This window comes from Cajanus cajan, chromosome 10 (genome assembly GCF_000230855.2).
Source record: "Cajanus cajan strain Asha chromosome 10, NIPB_CcT2T_4, whole genome shotgun sequence".
Classification (NCBI taxonomy): Eukaryota; Viridiplantae; Streptophyta; class Magnoliopsida; order Fabales; family Fabaceae; genus Cajanus; species Cajanus cajan.
Window position 1 is genome coordinate 42,610,280 of NC_138526.1, and position 18,125 is coordinate 42,628,404.

The following is an 18,125-nucleotide window of genomic DNA, read 5'->3' on the forward strand; positions in this document are numbered from 1 at the left end:
CGTGATTCTAATAATTATTTATTAATAAAATATTAAAAAATTATATATAATTATTTAAAAAAATTTAAGATTTTTTTTATATTTAAAAATATAATAATCTATAAAAAAGTGAAAATCAAAAAACGATTACATTTCTTATATTCTCTTTATAATAATTATAAATACGCGCGTTATCTCTTTTCAAATAATATAAACTGCTTTTAGAAAAAGGAAAACAAAAAGAATCTCTAACAGCCAAACTTTTGACTTTATTATAATAAACTTTTTTACTTTATTGTAATGTTTATATATATGCCTTAAAACTGTGGTTATCTAAATGTAGCAAGTTTGCGTGTGGTTTAAATAAAGAGCAGCAACAAAAGGACGATAAAGTTTCTCATTCACATCAATAAGCATTTTGGTTAGCAGAATTAATGAGTTCAACCACAAGGCAAATAACAAATAAAAGAAATTACGTCTATATGATTATTAAGTCAAGGAAAATTTAGTTCTTATATAATTGTTTCAATGTACAAGAAAAACAAGTTATATAAGAAGGTAAATAGTAAACATAATTGAGATGTTGTCATATAAAAAAAACACACATGTTATATTTCTAATAATGATGATCAATTAACAATTGATCATCATCGAACGAGATCAACCATAAATAATCTGCACTAGCTAAAAATCATAAGACAAAAATAGGATATACAAATAGGAATAATTATCCCTTAATTATATTACAAGTTATCTAGTGGAAGAAACGAAAAAGGGTGGATGAGACTTCATACCACGAGAATTACTTAGTCTACCGGACTAAAAACTAATCCACTTCCAATACCGTTAACTGCTTAACTTGGAAGATTTTTCCACAAGATAGAAATTAAATACAGAATTTTCTATTAAATATATTATTTCCACAATGTGAATGAAAAGTGTTTTAATTTTATACAAATCTACCAGGTGGTGAAGGCAGGGTAAGGTGAAGGTTTTATTATATAAAATTAATGAAATAATAATTAAAAAATTACAAATACCTTAATTGCTGTAATCATATTATTTGGATATAGCCTATTTAATTTACATGTTCTCTAACAAGTTTCTTTAGGGGCGATTTACATCCAACAGTAAACGTATTTAAGCCTGCAGGTAACATCACATTGATGTCTACAAGTAAAACAAAATGTTCTAACCATTTTAATGATCCAAAATAACGTGTACCAGATTAATACCAGCTACGTATAAGAGCATCTCCAATATCACAATCCATTTTGAGTTCATGTAGGATTTATATTCTTTCCAAAAAAAATGCAGGATTTATACAAGAACTTTTTCTATTTTTATTTAATAGAAGAATTTAATTTGAGTTCTTAATTTATTTTATTGGATTCCACTAAGGGTGAGCAAAAACTCTAAATTAATCCGTAACTGATGTAGTCCATGTTAAAAAATATAATATATTTTGAGAAGAAGAAAAAAAGTGAACCTATCCATTTATAAAATCAATTTGATTATCCCCTTTATTTTTATAAAATAGATCTTTAATTTAAAAAAAATGATCCATATATAAATATAAAATAAATAATTGTATTATATCCAACCGATTCAATTTTAAAATAAAATTGATTTATACTTTTAAAAAATCAACTAATTCACTTTATAAAAGATAGTTTGATTGATTTAAATTTTTCAAAAATTCGATACATTGAATATCCTAAATTCCACATGCAATAGACATATTTTCTTCTTTTTTTTTTATGCAAGAACTCAATTCTTGCGAATTTTGTATAAGAGAACCCATGCTGATGTAATGTCACTTCACTCTCCATGACTCTAATGATAAAAAAAATAAAAATAAAAATTAATAATAATAAATAATAGTAATAGTAACCAATTCTTAATTTAAAAACCTACATACATAAAAACACTCATTGCAGATGGCCTAATTAAGGGCGAACAGACTCGTAAAAGATACGCGTTTCTTTGAAAAAAAAGATTGTTGACAATACTAATTATGGAAAAGTAAGTGGGAATGAAACATTATCGTCTTATTCACTTGGCATTACCTGGTTATTTCCATTTTCCAGGGGTTAATTCGTGGTTTTGTGGATGGAACAACGGCATAGTGTGTTTCTTTCTGTTTGTAATCTTATGTGCGTTTTTGGTTAATGGGTTGTTTGGGTGATTTATGGTGGGTCTGGGAGGGACTTTGCGGCTTATTGTTGACTTTAATGCCATTATTAATGCATGGAAGCTGCTATTAGGGCATCTCCAATGGAAGCAACTCATTTGAGTTGTTTTATGCATTGAAAAATAAAAAAAGAGGTTCCCAGTGTGCCATGTCAGTATTAAGCAACTCAAACACAAATTTATTCCAATGATAAAAAATTTTAAGGAATTCAACTTTTAGAATTTTTTTTTTCTAATCATTTATGAACCAATTTTAAATTTTTATTAAAAAGGATAATTGCACTACAATGAAAGAAAATAAATTACGAGAAAAAATACACAATAAGTAGATATTAAAAATAAAATAAAGCAATAGTAAATACATATATACGAAATTAATTTTCATCATTATTATTTCCAAAACGTTCACAAATATATTTAATAAGATCTGTTTGAAATCTGGTAAGCAACGGTTGCTTGAGGAAGCAACTCTCTCTCTTCTTCAAGCAACTCATGTTGCCACGTCAGAGTCTTCCAATGGCAAGAAACCGAGACTTGAGTTGCTTCATGAGACAAGCAACTCCCATTGGAGTTGCTCTTATGGAACTTTAACGTTGTATACTGTAATTACGTTACGGCATCCATGCCTATGATTCTAGAATTAGAAAAAGGAAATGTATAGCAATTGCAAAAAAAGATTAAATTTACAGTAGAATAATACAAAACAAAGGTTGTTACTATATTAATTATATGAAGGCACAATTATTAAAAGTTGACTTAATAAAACTTGTCTATATATTTGAAACGATTATTAATTAGTTTTTCAAAGAAACAATTATTAGCTGAACAATACTTTACACTAACCATAAATTAAACACCCAAACTAATAATTAATTAAACTGGTCGACAAAATTTACCCACCAGAGAGGAGGAATGAGTTATAAATAATTTTTCACCAATTCAATTGTTTAATTATATTACTCACATGAAACACATAATCATACATGCATGGATGATCATCAATATTTAAAATTATATGGTTATTTTAAAGTTTCATGAAACTTGTAAAAGAATTCACATGATATTTGTGTTTTAATTAATTTTGATCATTTGTTATAAGATCAAATATAATCAATATTTATTCTTCCCATGACCAGTCTCAGATAAATAAAAAAAAATGATTTCCCACATAATACATTGCTTAGATATATCTTTCTGTGTTTTAAGTCGAGATAAAACCTGAAGTATTTGATTAATTTTTCAGGTCTAATTCTAAATAATGATGTATTTGAAACTTTTAGAATCAATAAAACTAGTTTATGCTCTTTTTTTTGTCAAACCAACAGTATTTAATTTTCAATTAAATGACATGAAGTTGAGTCCAAATTTAATTAAGTCAATATTTTGATTAAGATAATGAACAAATAAGTTATTGGATTCGACATATTTATGATGTAGTTGAATCTAATTAGAATACTAACTTGTGTAGTATTGAACTAGCATAATTTGTAAAAAAAAGCATTGATTTTGATTTATTTTAAATCTAAATCCAATCTTTCTAATTTGATGGTTCAGAATTATAATTAAAACTTGAACTAGTTTCAAAGGAAACTTAATTGAAGAATTTCTATATTTGAAAGAAAAGCAACGTAAACTCCGTGTAATGTAAAGAAAACAATTAACTTGAAAAATGAATTTAAAAAAAAACGTGTAAATAAAAAAATTAAGCATTTGAATTGAAATTTTAAATGTAAAATTTAAAAGAAATTAAAATTTCAAAGGACTACAACCACAAATACCACACAGTGGTCTGAACCGGTTTGAACAGAATTAACTTCATTGAAGGATCTACTTGTGTTCTACACACACAAAAAAAAATAATAATAATAATAATAACTACAAATAGCATGTAATATTGGAGTGCTTTGAAATGTAAATATGCAAGAAGGTGAATTTGAAGAGCTAATAAAATTTAGAAAATTAACTTTGCAGTAGTGTAAATATCTGACTTTAAATTTAAAAAAAAATGCAATTAAAAGTAAATTAAAAAATTACCAAAAAGAAAGGAATAAACAAAAGAATCCTAATTAAAATCAAATAACTTTAAATGTAAATATCTGAAAAGCAAATTGAAAGAAAGAGTAGAATGGCATAGATATAAAAGAGTTTAAAAAAAATTGGTTGGTAATATACATATTCAACTATTTAAATCACTAATCGATTTAATTTTTTGAAAATTATAAAATGGTATGATATTTTAATTGGTGATATATAAAACTCTTTTGTTATGATAGTTTAGATGGAGAGACATAAGACTCAAATGATAAGAAGTAGATGAGTTTAAATTTCTCAACTAACATAACACACTAATCACTAATATTTGTTTAAAAAAATTAATAACCTTTTTGATGTGTGAGATGTGTTATTTGATCTGTGAGACACTTAAAAAAAGTTAATAAAAAAACAAAAATGTCATCAATAATCAAGGTTTTTCAGGAAATATATTGAAAATTAAAATTCTTTTATAAAATAAGTTTTGAAGTCAAATTTTGGGTTAAAAAACAATTACACATAGGAAAAATATTAACACTAGCTAGGATGTCCCTCTTAGAATGGTAACCTCTAGTTATATGTGTAAAATCCATATAACTTTAAAATATATTTAATTTACTCTTATAAAATAACAAGAAATTTTTTGGGAGTTAAGTTTCATTTATTCTTTTTTGAACATGGAATATTTTTTATTTAAAACAAACCTTGTTATTTTAAGAAAATATTATTATTTAAATTTTTTAACTCAACAAGGGTGCCCCTTACTTACCTTGATAAAACTATTACCTTGTTTTATGTCAAAAATATTTGTGTGTTCATATATTTTTATTTTGTATTTTTTAAAATTAAAGATCCCACCATAATCAAATATTATTAAGTGTATTCAAAATTACTCTCATTACTTTTTAAGACTTACTATTTAATTTAGAAATTGAACTCTCGTATGATTCTCTTATTTTTCCGATCGATAAACAAAAAGTAAAAGGAAAAAAAAAATGAAACTCAAAGAAATATACAAGAAAATTTCATTTATTATCAAAACAAAATTATGGTGTACATCATTTTTATATCTTTAGTCTTATCTTCCTATATATTATCGATTTTGCTCTAATTAATTTCTCCTCCAGAGTTTCATTATTCTCTTAATATCATTCAAATCAAAACTGCACATATCATTAGAGAGAAAAAAAATATTTTAAGCAGGCTCGCCTAGAATTAAATATAACCTCACTCTCATCTTTACCTAAACAAACAATTCCACTCCATTATCACCCCCTCTCAACTCCTCTCTTCCAAATAAATACATCCTTCATTTTATCATAAAGTAAGCCTCAAGCATTCTAAGCCAGCAAAAATACTAATGTTAAAAGGGAGACAGTTCATTAAAAAGAAAAAAAGGCACAACAAATTTTTTTAACACTCTTTTGTGCAATCCAACTCAAAGTTTTGAATAATGAAAAATATTTGGCAAAATTCCATAAGGCACAAGAAAGAAATTATAAATATAATAAATAAATATAATAGGATGACACAATTAAAAATAAAATAATCAATATGAGAAATATTGAATAGACTGAAATACTTTTAAAAATATTTGTCTATTTGACAAAAAATTATAATGTTAATAATATTAAATCAAGTACTTTGTGCATATACTATAATTTTGACATTACTAAACCGATTTTAGTGGTTAAAGAATATATCTATTTGACATTTCTCATATTGAATGTTCTTTTATGTTCTTAAGATATTCAATATTTTTTTTAACATTTTTTTTTTATAAAATATGAGAATTAATGGAGAGAAAAAATTGTAAAAGTAACATTACTCGATCATTTTATAAACACAAGAGAGGAAACCTATCATGACCATTTAATCAAAGTATTAAAAATGTGATTTCTAAAATATGTCATGTTATATTAAACCAGTTTTGTTGACAAATGAAAATAATCAATGAATATCCAATTTAATTTTACAGAACTCTAGCATGTTTGACATCACCTGTCGCTGATCATCTGTCAGGATATAGTTGTAATATCTCAAGCATATAGTTTGGTTGTTGAGGTTTAACCAAAATATACATAATAATTTGGAGATGAGAAGATTGACATTATAAGCCATATATAGCCACTGAGACTGAATTTAGCATCTCTTTGGCTTGCTGAGAGAGTTCTATATTAATTTTAGGTTGTTATTTAATTGGGTTCTGATATTGTACTAATTGAAGTCAAAAACCAGTACAACAAAAGAGAACTGGTAGTTAATTAAGTATATTAGTATAGCTTAACGTACTTACAAAATCTGACGCAGATTATTGGCAATTGACACCTAATAAGATGTTTGAATTACACGGAAAAGGGAAAATATGCTGTTGATTCCCTTTATTTCATTGGGATATTAGGGCCAACAATGCTGTTATGTCATGCACTTCATGACTATTTTATTCTTACACATTATAGAATATATATATATATATATTAGCCTTAAATATTGCTGGTGTCAATATCTCCTTCTAGTTGTAAACAGTTGTCTAATGTAGGATCTAGAAGCTCCCAAATGTCACTACCAATTTCAAAATCCCAGAAATCAGTTTCCATTTCCACATCACTGATAGATGCGTATACAAACCTTTTCAGCCTCTCACTCACTTTGGTTGCTCCAATTTGAAACAAGGATTGCCGAATCTACATGAAGAAGTAAGCAAATTAAGAAAGCAAAACAACACTTACAAATTTCTTAATATATCACCATTTTTCGCAAAACATTAATTTTATATAATTAATATATATACCTCCCCACGCACAACATGGAGCATTGAATCTCCAACCATTGAAGAATTGGCAGAGATGACCTCGACGTTCTCTTCATGCAATATTCTAATAATTTCACAGAAAATGAACTGGTTTTCGACCCCGCATGTTAGAAAGACTTGGAGAGAAGAATCGGTTTCATGAATATCGATTTTTGCAGACTTCATGCTTCCTTGTGCTTCAGAAGCACTCGAGAAGCCACTACGAGTTCTCTCCCTTTCCGTCAATAGCCTTTCTTTCTTCTCTTGTGCCGTCTTCACTTTTTTCTCGAGACTTTTGATGTAGTTGATAGCTTCATCTACTTGATTAGGCAGTGGCACCGCTTCCTGAATTAAACAAAAACATTGCATCATATATATCAACGTACGTTCATGGTTTTAAATTGTGATAGTTAAAGCAATTGTGAGTAGTAATTAAAGATAATTAATTCCACAAAATACTAAGATTTACTTAGTATTTTCATATAAATAAAAAAACAAAAAAATAAAAACAACTGGCATGGGCATGATTTTCTTTGAATGCATGCATGCATATGGAGAGAGAGAGAGAGAGATAAAGCATACCTTAGGATTATAGGTAGGAAGAATAGAGTAGAGTTGAGAATAGAGGTTCTTCATCTGGTTTCTCCTATTTTTTTCTACAACCTTTCTTTCCACTTTGGTTGAAGAAGGTTGACTTCCCTGTTGTTGATCCATTTGACAATAATTAGTATTGAATTTCTCAGATAGAATTCTGAGAAGACGGTTTGGTGAGCTATGCATATTTATATAGCAAGACAAATAATGTTATCATACGATTCAGTGACACGTCACTCGCAGATGAATTACTGTGACGTAAAAGAGGGCATGGCCAAGTTCAAATTCACACCTGCGTTGCGTCATCCGTGATGTCCTACTCGTTGTCTCGTACACGTGTGCATAACTTTGACTGAAATAGTGATGTTGTTGTGACATCCTCAACAATCGCCGCCTTTAAAGTGAAAAACTCGAACGGCTTGGCTTCGCAGCATTTAGACAACTTTATTAAATTAATTAGAATGATTCGATGAATTCCGCGGTTGGATTAATTTGGCACGAGATTTTTATATTTGAAATTCTTTGGTGAAAGTGAAATATTCAACAAAGTTTCATTTTTCTGTCCGTTGTTCTAACATTCATGTACAGTGCCTATGTATACGCCAGTAGCACGTACGACTGTTCAGACGTAGAAGTACACAAATTATTATTTATTTTATATAATATAAAAAATTACTTAATTAATTATTAAAAGTTTATTGAGGAAAATAAATTAATTATTAATTTTTTCATTAGTCAATAAAGTTTTATTAATAACTTTAAAAAAAATAAATCAATAATATTATATCTAAAGAGAAAAGTATGGTATATTATTAACTTTTTTTTTCTTTTTCGATGTGAACTTTCATATTGTTAATGTAAAATTATAAATAAAAAAATTAGTTTTAATTTTCTCATTTTTCTTTTATCTTTAATTTCTTTAATTTTTTTATTTTTAAATTATGACTTCTCTTATTCCACTTAAATATAAAATCAAATTATGAACTTTCATCTTTTTGTCACAAGTTTTTTTTGTACTGTGTCACCATTAACTTATCATATATCATTAAAATTTTAAAATTAAATTATGACATTTTATCTATCCATCATGAATTTTTTTATAATATTCATCATTATTGTTTCATTTTTTCATTATATAATAATTTTTAATAATAACTCATAATTTTGTATGAATGTGTGATACATTTAATATTTTTTATTTAACGGTGTGATTAACTATTAGTGTGTTTACACTTTTAAATTTGGAAATTGAAATCATAAATAATAATATTTATTAAGAGATTATTTTTTCACTTTCCCGCGAAAAAAAACCCAAGATCAAACGAGTTGATGCATAAAGACAATTCGAAGATTCAAATCTTTTGAACAAATAAACATGGCTTATCTATCATTTTTCTTGATGAGAAAATAGTGTATGCATCTAAATAAGAAACACTTCTAAGTTCTAATGCATCTTCTTAAAAGTGATTATTGATTAATTTAACCTGTCCAAAATTGAAGTGATGATTGATTAATTGTCCATGTTTAATTATGTATCCATGACTTAAAAATATTGCCTAATTTTATGGAGCATATAATAATTAGTACTATGATGTTTCTATTTTGAAATTAAAATATTTGAGACAATTAATGCAACTTAAAATTGTGCAATTAAATAAATTCTATTCTGATTTTGCTAAAATACAAACCATACTGGCCTTTTAGAATGAGCAATTCATTAATTAGCATTCGCAACGCCATGTCTTTTCTTTTTTCTTCAACCTTCATTCTACATTTTCTTTAAGAAATATAAGCATCATGAATAAACAAAATATAGAGCGTGTGGTCTAAGAATCTCTCTAAAGTAAAGGTGCTATTTTTCTTATAATAAACATTGTTTATGTACCATTTTTTCATTTTTTTTTTAATAAAACTCGTTGCAAATTTTCTGATTGTCTTCCTTCTACCAGCTTTCTTTCGTTGAAAAACGAATTTTTCTTGCACTACTTTGTTTTATTTCTTCCATTGAAAATCCGTATATATTTTAATTCTCTTTTATTTTTCAGCCATGAATTGCAATATATTATAAACTCAATTAACTAGGATCGCTATATATTATAAACTCAATTAATTGATGCTGAATACATATTAGTTTTAATTGAGTTATTAAGGATTATTTTAAGTTTTGGGATATATATTGTATTTTTTTCTATATATAACACTAAAACATATAATTTTTTGGTCACAAAATTAATATATAAGAAATTATTTCTTTGACGACTTTAATTAAAATAATAATTTATCATACATATTACATGTGTGCTAATTAAGATTTTTATATATTACATTGTAGAAAATTAATACATTTTATTTAGATAATTATTTAAAACATTAAGAGAGAGAGAGAGAAAGAAAGATAGTTTGTTGAAAGTTTTCATATCCAAATTAAGGGTAATGTGATTATTTAAAATTTACGCAATTAATGGTGTCCAAAAAAAATAACGCAATTAATACAATTAATCAATTTATTTAAAAAAAAATAGCACCTAATTAATAAGTAAAGGATCATTAATTATTAATTCTAATATATAATTTATTAATTAATTATTTTGAATACCAAAATGAATAAACTGATTTTAATAATATGTATTTGCATTAGTTGATTTAGGTGATCGCTGTAACTGTTTATATAGCTAAACTCATCAGATGAAATATGAAGAATAAATGATAGCGTAACAACTCCGAATTAATAATTAAACTTTAATTTAAAAATACCTCAATAATATATATTTTTACTTGATATTCTCAAACACAATTCTCTATCTTTTTACTATATTAATATTCTCACTCTTTTTCGGATCTATTAGTTTTCCCTATGATCAAGTTTTGGTCGATCATTTTAATCTAATTTCCTTTTCTTTTCTATTCAGTTGCTCCAACATGTTGTTTAAGAGAATTGAGTTCACTTTTCCTCGAGATGTTCGCAACCACGGATCCACGTTTACGGTAGTGGGGCAGTTTATATAAAATATATTTTAATTATTCTATTATATCTCATATTATAAAATATATTAATATTTTATTTTATTGTTTATTTTATTTATTTTATGATAAAATTATCTTAATTTTTTATGAGGAAAAACTAAAAATAAGTTTTGATATATTTATTCTATTTAATAATTAATGTTATATATCAAATTTTTAAAAATTTAACTGTTAAATTAAAAGTTTTTAATGTATCAGATTAGGTTTACAAATTTAAAAAAAAAATGAAAATCATAAGATACTTCATTAGATAGATTTAACATAACATATATTTTTTTTATAATTATCCATCAATTTAAATTAATGAAATGAAGTATTAAATAATTTTAAAAATTTTATAAATTTGATCTATACATTAAAGACTTTTAGTTGATCGGATAAATACTTGATTTAGAACATGAATTATTTAGTAAAGTAAATCTATCAATATATCCCTTCTTATTTTTATTATTATAATATACTGTATTTTTTAACTAAAAGATTTATTACTTCTTTACTCATTGAAGATGTCATAATTTAGTTTACTAATGTAGGTTATTTTTAATTTTTATTTTATTTTTTAACCATTTGATCATGTATATGTATATTGTATTGGTAGGAGATGATCTACATTAAGAGCAATGAGAGTAATTGTCACACAATTTTTTTAACTTAAACATATTTAAATAAAGACATTTACTCTTATAAAAAAAATAAACATTGCACTCATAAAATATTTCTGTTTTAAATGAGTGTAGAAATTTAGAAAATACTTAAAAAAAAATAAATTGATAATGTTATTATTTTTATCCTATTAATTTTTACTATTATATTTCTTTAATATTAAATAAGTCACAAAAAATTATAAAGTAATAGTTAAATATAATCTCAGATAAAAAAATTATCATTCTATTTATAAGATAATTTAATTTATTAAAATAAGATATTTTAAATTTTTTACGATAAAAATATATTTTTCAAAAAAATATTAATTTCTTTTAGTAAAATTGATATAAAATATTTTATTGCTCCAACTTAACAAATTTTTTGTCACGTTGATTATCAATATTCTCGATCATTTTGATGTTAACCGTGGGAAAATGAGCTTAAAATAAAATATTGTTTTGATTGTTTTTTGCAAATTGTGGAAGTAGAGGAGAGGAGTGTGCATGGTGTGATCTTTGGTTGGGTTCTTTGATGTAGATACGTTGTACATAGACAGCATTGAGTTTGATTAGACACTTTTTTGGGTATTAAGGTGATGGCTAGTGTGGACAGTCCAGATTCTGTGTTAAATGTAGACAGAAGTGAATATGATGTATTCATATTTAGTTAAAATTTGAACACTAAACATTTGATTAAGAGATATAAATTATTATCACATATGTAGATGTATCAATCACATATATTTATTTTGTCCTTGTCTTTGACCGTTGACCCACTCAATCAAGTTAACTGTAAGTGCCACGTCTGCATCTTTGTCGTTTTCAATTTTGTTGCAAAACGCCAAGAACACAGCCATCGCAGAATATTCCTATTCCTTTCCTGGAAATTGCTTTGACAATGCCAACGTCTTTATAAGGTCAACGAACATGAAGTACACGAGGCAAATATAATTCACTTACGGCTTACCACTACCCAACAAGAATCAAATGAAATAACGAATCATACATCGTATCCTAACAGTTATAAGATTTATTACCTAATATTTTAAAACACTGACAAATTTAAGTTAGAAGGATAATTATTTTTTTAAAATAATAATAATAATAATAATATGTATGAAGAATAAAATATAAATTTTAAAAATTATAATTAGTGAATTTAATATATAAAATTAGGAGTTTATAATATAAAATTTTAGATATATACTAATAATTTAATTAAAGTAAAAAAAATTATAATTTGTAAACTATAGGTTACCCACTGCTCTTAGGATTGATTGCTTTCGGTGTTTAAAAAAAAAAAACAACGAATTTTGTTTAGAAATGAGAGAAAAAAAATTTAAAAGTCTAGAAGAGAAATCACAAAATAACAAAAAATTAGGATTTGGGGTTTAACCATTATATTCAATTTTAGACAAGAAATTAAATTTTATTCAAAATCGATCAATATCTCTAACAACTATTATGGAACACTTTGAGATAACTAAGCATATAATTATGCTTAGTTAAATCTTCATATAGAATAAACATTGTAATATACTACACATGTAATTATCCATGTCAACACAACAAAAAATAAATTAGTAATAATTAAAATATTTATTTAATTATTACTATTTTAATTGAATTCAAATTTGTAATTTAAATTTTTAACATTGACTATAATTTAATTATTTTAACATTGTCTCACAAATTTATATATTTTATTTTAATACACCTAACATTACCTAATTAACATTATTCTATATTTAAAATTTATTGAAAATAAATATGGGCTTGTTTTCAAGCACTCATATCAATTAAACTAAATAAGCTCATAGATCTCAAACTCAAATCAACTAGCAAACTAAACCAACACCCAAGTACCAAAATATGCACCCAAACAACAACACTCAATAGCACCTCAACCTCCTTATAATACACCTCAACAACACTTGATAGCACAACAAAAATCATATACAAAAAAAAAAACTCAAAAAATAGTGCAACTCTCAATACTTGTGAACATTACATAAACCAATATACAAACATTGCATAAACTAGCATTGCACAACCTAAAAGATGAAACAAATCATTGTATAAACCAACAAACCAACATTACATTGAAAAAATTGGACAAACAAGAGACAAGACAAGATGAACCTAGAAGACGAAGCGTTGCGACAACAGAGCAAGGTCACAAAGGTTGCTAGAAATGCTCATTGAACGAGGTCGTCAAAATCAACAGTCACCACAACATGACAAAGTGGCTCGACAAGGCCGTTGAATGGAGTAACAACTTCATCCCTAAAGAGAAAAAGGAAGAGCAATAAAGTGTGAATGAGTTTGTGTCCTCTCTTAACCTAATAACAAGACATTTTATGATGGGTGGTGATTTACTCCATCATAAAATGTGAACTTTCTATGACGGATATATAAGTCAACACGCATCATAAAATGGTTGGAGTCAAAGGATGACCAACACATTTTATGACGGTGTTGATTTGCCTCTCATAAAAATAACATTATATGACAGGTAAGTCAACATTCATCATGATAAAATGTTAAAGCATATTTATAAGTATGTCATTGTGTAACTTTGTTTGTATGTTGTATGAATAACATCCAACATAAAAAGTGTGTCAAAAAATATTTTTTTTTATACTAGTATATATATATATATATATATATATATATATATATATATATATATATATATATATATATATATATATATATATATATATATATATATATATATACACGAGAAAGAGAGAGAAATCAGCAAGCAAAATAAAAACATTACCTAGAAAAAAAAATGTTACAACTAATGCTTAACCATTTACTAGAAGAAAGCCATCAACATTGTCAATCAAACTAGAAGTAGAGGCAAAACAAATTAATATCATGTGTGGGTAGAAGGAAGTGTGAGAAATTGATGAGCATCAAAAATGGTATGATAAGAAATAGAGAGATAGGAAGAAAAATGAGGTGGAAGTTAATTGTAAGAAAAATTAGATGTATGAATGTAACAATTATTCTAAAATTTTGATATTTGGAAAGGAAAAAAAATCTTCCAAGCACATGAATTTTTATATTTAATTTATTTCAACCTGTTATACTTAATATTATAATCATAAGTTTTAAATATATTTTTGTCCTTTAAATTTAAGTTAAATTTGTTTTTAAACTCTCAAATTTAAAATTAATTTTTTAGTTCTTATAATTTTTAAAAAATTATTTTAGTTCTTATACTTGAATTTTAATAAAAATAAATTGTCAAATATTATCACATAAAATTTGTTTATTAGTGTCTTTGGTAACAAAAATATCATACCAAATCTAATTGATATTGCATAACTATTTCAATATGTTATTTTTTAAATATATTATTAGTGATTTGAGAAATATTTTGGAAAATCTTAAAGATTAAAAATAGTAATTTTAAATTTAAGAAAAATAAATAAATTTATTCTAAATTTAAAAGACTAAAAATATATTTAAATCTTATTATGTTTTATTTATTAATTAGGGTGATGAGTTGATATATTTTTAACCCTATGGTGATGAACTTAAATAGCATTCTTTCTACGTGATCCTTTCTCACACTAATTAGTAGTTTTGACTTTTCCCCCTTTTGCCCAATCCGTTTATCCTCTCCGGGCTTCCATAAATAGTAGCAGCTCATGGGATAAAATATAAGGCTAATGATATATACCGTTTTAATATTAATTATATTTTTATTATATGTTTTTTTAAATATTTTTTTAACTTTTTTGTCTTTATGAACTCTTCTCCTTTTGCATTAAGTTTATTTATTTTTTAATGCTCACCTTCCTTATACATATATTTTTTCTTGTTTTATTATTTTGTTCAATTTTTTATTTAAGCATTCACTCATTTAACATGCATCTTTTTTAGTGTTTTAAAAAATAATTTTTAAAAGTATATATAAAAAACACACCTTTAAAAAGTACTTTTATAATTATAAAAATACTTTTTAAATTTTTTTTTTCTAAAAACATTAAAATTAATGTTACGAGAACTATATACATATGAAAAGGAAAGGTACACGAGAATTTTAAAATTATATGTTTCAAAAGGAAAATTAAATTTTAAAAATTATGTCCGTTTTAAAATCCTGAAAAATGAATGAAGGGAGTAAATATGAAAGAGGTGAGTGTGTGAAAAAACAAAATTGAATGTTAAAGTTTAAAGATTGATTTTAAAAGTAGATAATTGACTCATGATATATATACATATATATAGGGGTGTCAAAAAAATTCTTACCAACAGATATGTAAGAAAAGAATCTGTTACACATAGAAAATGGATATTGTAAATTGATATCTGTAGTAAATGGGTACGAATATCTATAGATAGTCGTAGAAATTGAAAAAATACATGAGTACCCACATAATGGATATCTGTACGGATATGAAGATGAATACATAACAGATATTTATGTGATGGGATGAGTAGTGGGGGCTACTACATGTACCCACCCTACTCAGTTGATATTCCTATATTATATACACATCGTCCTTCATTTTTTTCCTTCTCCTTCTTTATGGAGTGTTTGGTAAACAAAAAAGAAAATATATTTTTAAAAAATTAATAATGTCATGTTACTTTTATTTATTTATTTAATGCATTAAAATTTCTTGATTCTCATATAATATTTAAAAACATTCTCATAAACATTTTATGATCAACTAAACAAATTTTCATGATTTCTAAGAATCATAATTTCAAAGATTTATGATTATGTAATTACAAAAATATTCTTTTGAAAAGTTTTTTTCCAAAACATTAAAATTAATATTAAAACTGAATGTGTGTGAAAGGAAGAGTGTGCAATAATTTTAAAATCATATGTTTTGGAAGAAAAATTACAATTTCAAAATTCTTTTCCATTTTGAAATCCTAAAAAAATGGAGGAAAAGATGCACATGAAAGAAGTATCTGTTTGGAAAAAAATAATTGAAAGTTTAATTTTAAATATTGGTTCGAATCCTGTCTTGTGTATGCAGCCGCGTTAAATCTTGGAGCCAGCTATCCCATCCTTTGAGGTGCCTCCAACGTAGCGAGGAGATTAGTCACTGCTATCGGCGGTGGATACTCCAGGGACGAAACAAAAAATATAATTGATTAATGACATATACATCCCTTCCTTCATTGTCATCCTCCTCTTCCTTCTTCTTCTTTAGTGTTGCGAAAAGTATTTTATACAAATATGTAAAAAAAAAAAAATACATTTTTAGAAAATAATTTTTGTAATTATAAAATATTCTCTTAATTTTTTTTCAAAAACACTAAAATTAATATTACAAAAATCAGATGTGTAAAAGGACAGATAAACAAGAATCTTAGGGTCAGTTTAGCTTGAGAAAATATTTTCTAATTTTATTTTCTCTTTTCATTCTTTTAAAACAATTTTCATTTTCAAATTTCAAGAATTTAGAAAATATATTTGTTTTGATTTCTCATTTTCATTTTTCTGGAAATAAAAACATTGAAAATATGTTGAGTTTAACCATTTTTTATTCTCATTTTCTATTTTTATATTTGAAATGACTATATTAGGTCTAAAAAATATCCCAGATAAAAAACATTATAAATAAGAAACGTGTCCTATTTTTGTAAAAAAAAATTAATATATATATATATATATATATTAATTATAATGTAATATTACTATCAATATAATTTATATGCAGTGGTAAGAAAACACAATATATTTAATTCTTTAAATTTTTTTATACTAATGTATTATTATTTTAATTACAAATAAATTTTAATTTGAATAATTTGTGTAGTAAAAGTTTAACGTTACATGCATCATGTTCCACTAACATGCCTTAAATAAAAAAATAAAATAAAATTGTTGTTAAAATTACAAATGATACCACCTCTTTTCAATTTCACTCCTCTATTTTCTCAGTTAAAAGTTCAAAACAATAATTTTTTATTTTCAGTTTTTGACTTATTTTTGAAAATGTTTTCAAAAAAATGTTTTCAACAATTTAACCAAACACATTTTCCATACAATTTTATGTTTTTGAAATAAAAATTATAATTAAAATATTTTAGTTTATTTTGAAATCCTAAAAATGGAGGAAGGAGATGCATATGAAAGAGGTGAGTGCTTGAAAAGAAATTGAATGTTAAAATAATAAGACAAGAAAAGGATGCATGTAAGAATGACAAATTCTTGAGAAAAAAATGTGAAAGTAGTTAGTGCTTTAAAAAAGTTACATGTTAAAGACATGAGGCACAAAGGGAGTGTGTGTGAAAAAAGTGAATACTTGGAAGAAAAAAAAATTGAACCTTGAAAATAAGGGAATCTGTAAAGTCAAGAAATTAAAATAAATATATTAATAGTGTGTTTGGATGGGGAATTTAAATGGAGTAATTTATTTATTTGAAGAATTTCAAATTCTTTGATGTGAAATACCTTGTTTGGATGGACAATTTATAAGAAATTTGAAATTCGAGCATTTGTGAAATTCCTTGAAATAGTAGAATTTCAAATTCTCCCAAAAAAGTAAGAATTTGAAATTCCTCATATATTTTTTTCTTATTTCACTTATATATTTTATCTTATCTCTTATTTCTTCATTTTTTTTAATTACTGAATATTTAAAAATATTTTTAAAATTATTAAATATTATCTAATATTAATTTTTAAAATTATTATAAATATTTAAAAATTAGCTAATATTTATTTTTATAAAATTTAATTTAAAAATATCAACATATAAATATATTTTTAAAATCAATTTTACCATGGCGGAATCAAATTATCATATCCAACCCAATAATTTAAAATTTGAGAAATTTGAATTAACTTATCCAAACAAAATATTTTAAGAATGATAGAAATTGAA

The 18,125-nt window shown here is 24.9% G+C and overlaps 1 protein-coding gene across 1 annotated transcript; it reads right to left on the bottom strand.

The window, feature by feature from the left end:
- Positions 1 to 6,430: 6,430 nt before the first annotated feature.
- Positions 6,431 to 7,932, bottom strand: LOC109810385 (transcription factor bHLH162). Its single transcript, XM_020373839.2, has 3 exons — positions 7,577 to 7,932; positions 6,995 to 7,339; positions 6,431 to 6,887 (listed from the first exon to the last, which is right to left on the bottom strand). Exons 1-3 carry the CDS (start codon positions 7,772 to 7,774, stop codon positions 6,687 to 6,689), a joined length of 744 nt encoding a protein of 247 aa, XP_020229428.2. The 5' UTR covers positions 7,775 to 7,932; the 3' UTR covers positions 6,431 to 6,686.
- Between the last annotated feature and the right edge of the window lie 10,193 nt (positions 7,933 to 18,125).

Bases quoted from the DNA above. Each gene is read 5' to 3' on its own strand.
- LOC109810385 (XM_020373839.2), bottom strand. From the start codon at position 7,774: ATGCATAGCTCACCAAACCGTCTTCTCAGAATTCTATCTGAGAAATTC. The intron at 7,340-7,576 runs GTATGCTTTATC...TGTTTAATTCAG, and splicing joins TTCCTACCTATAATCCTAAG to GAAGCGGTGCCACTGCCTAA. The intron at 6,888-6,994 runs GTATATATATTA...TTCTTCATGTAG, and splicing joins TCCATGTTGTGCGTGGGGAG to ATTCGGCAATCCTTGTTTCA.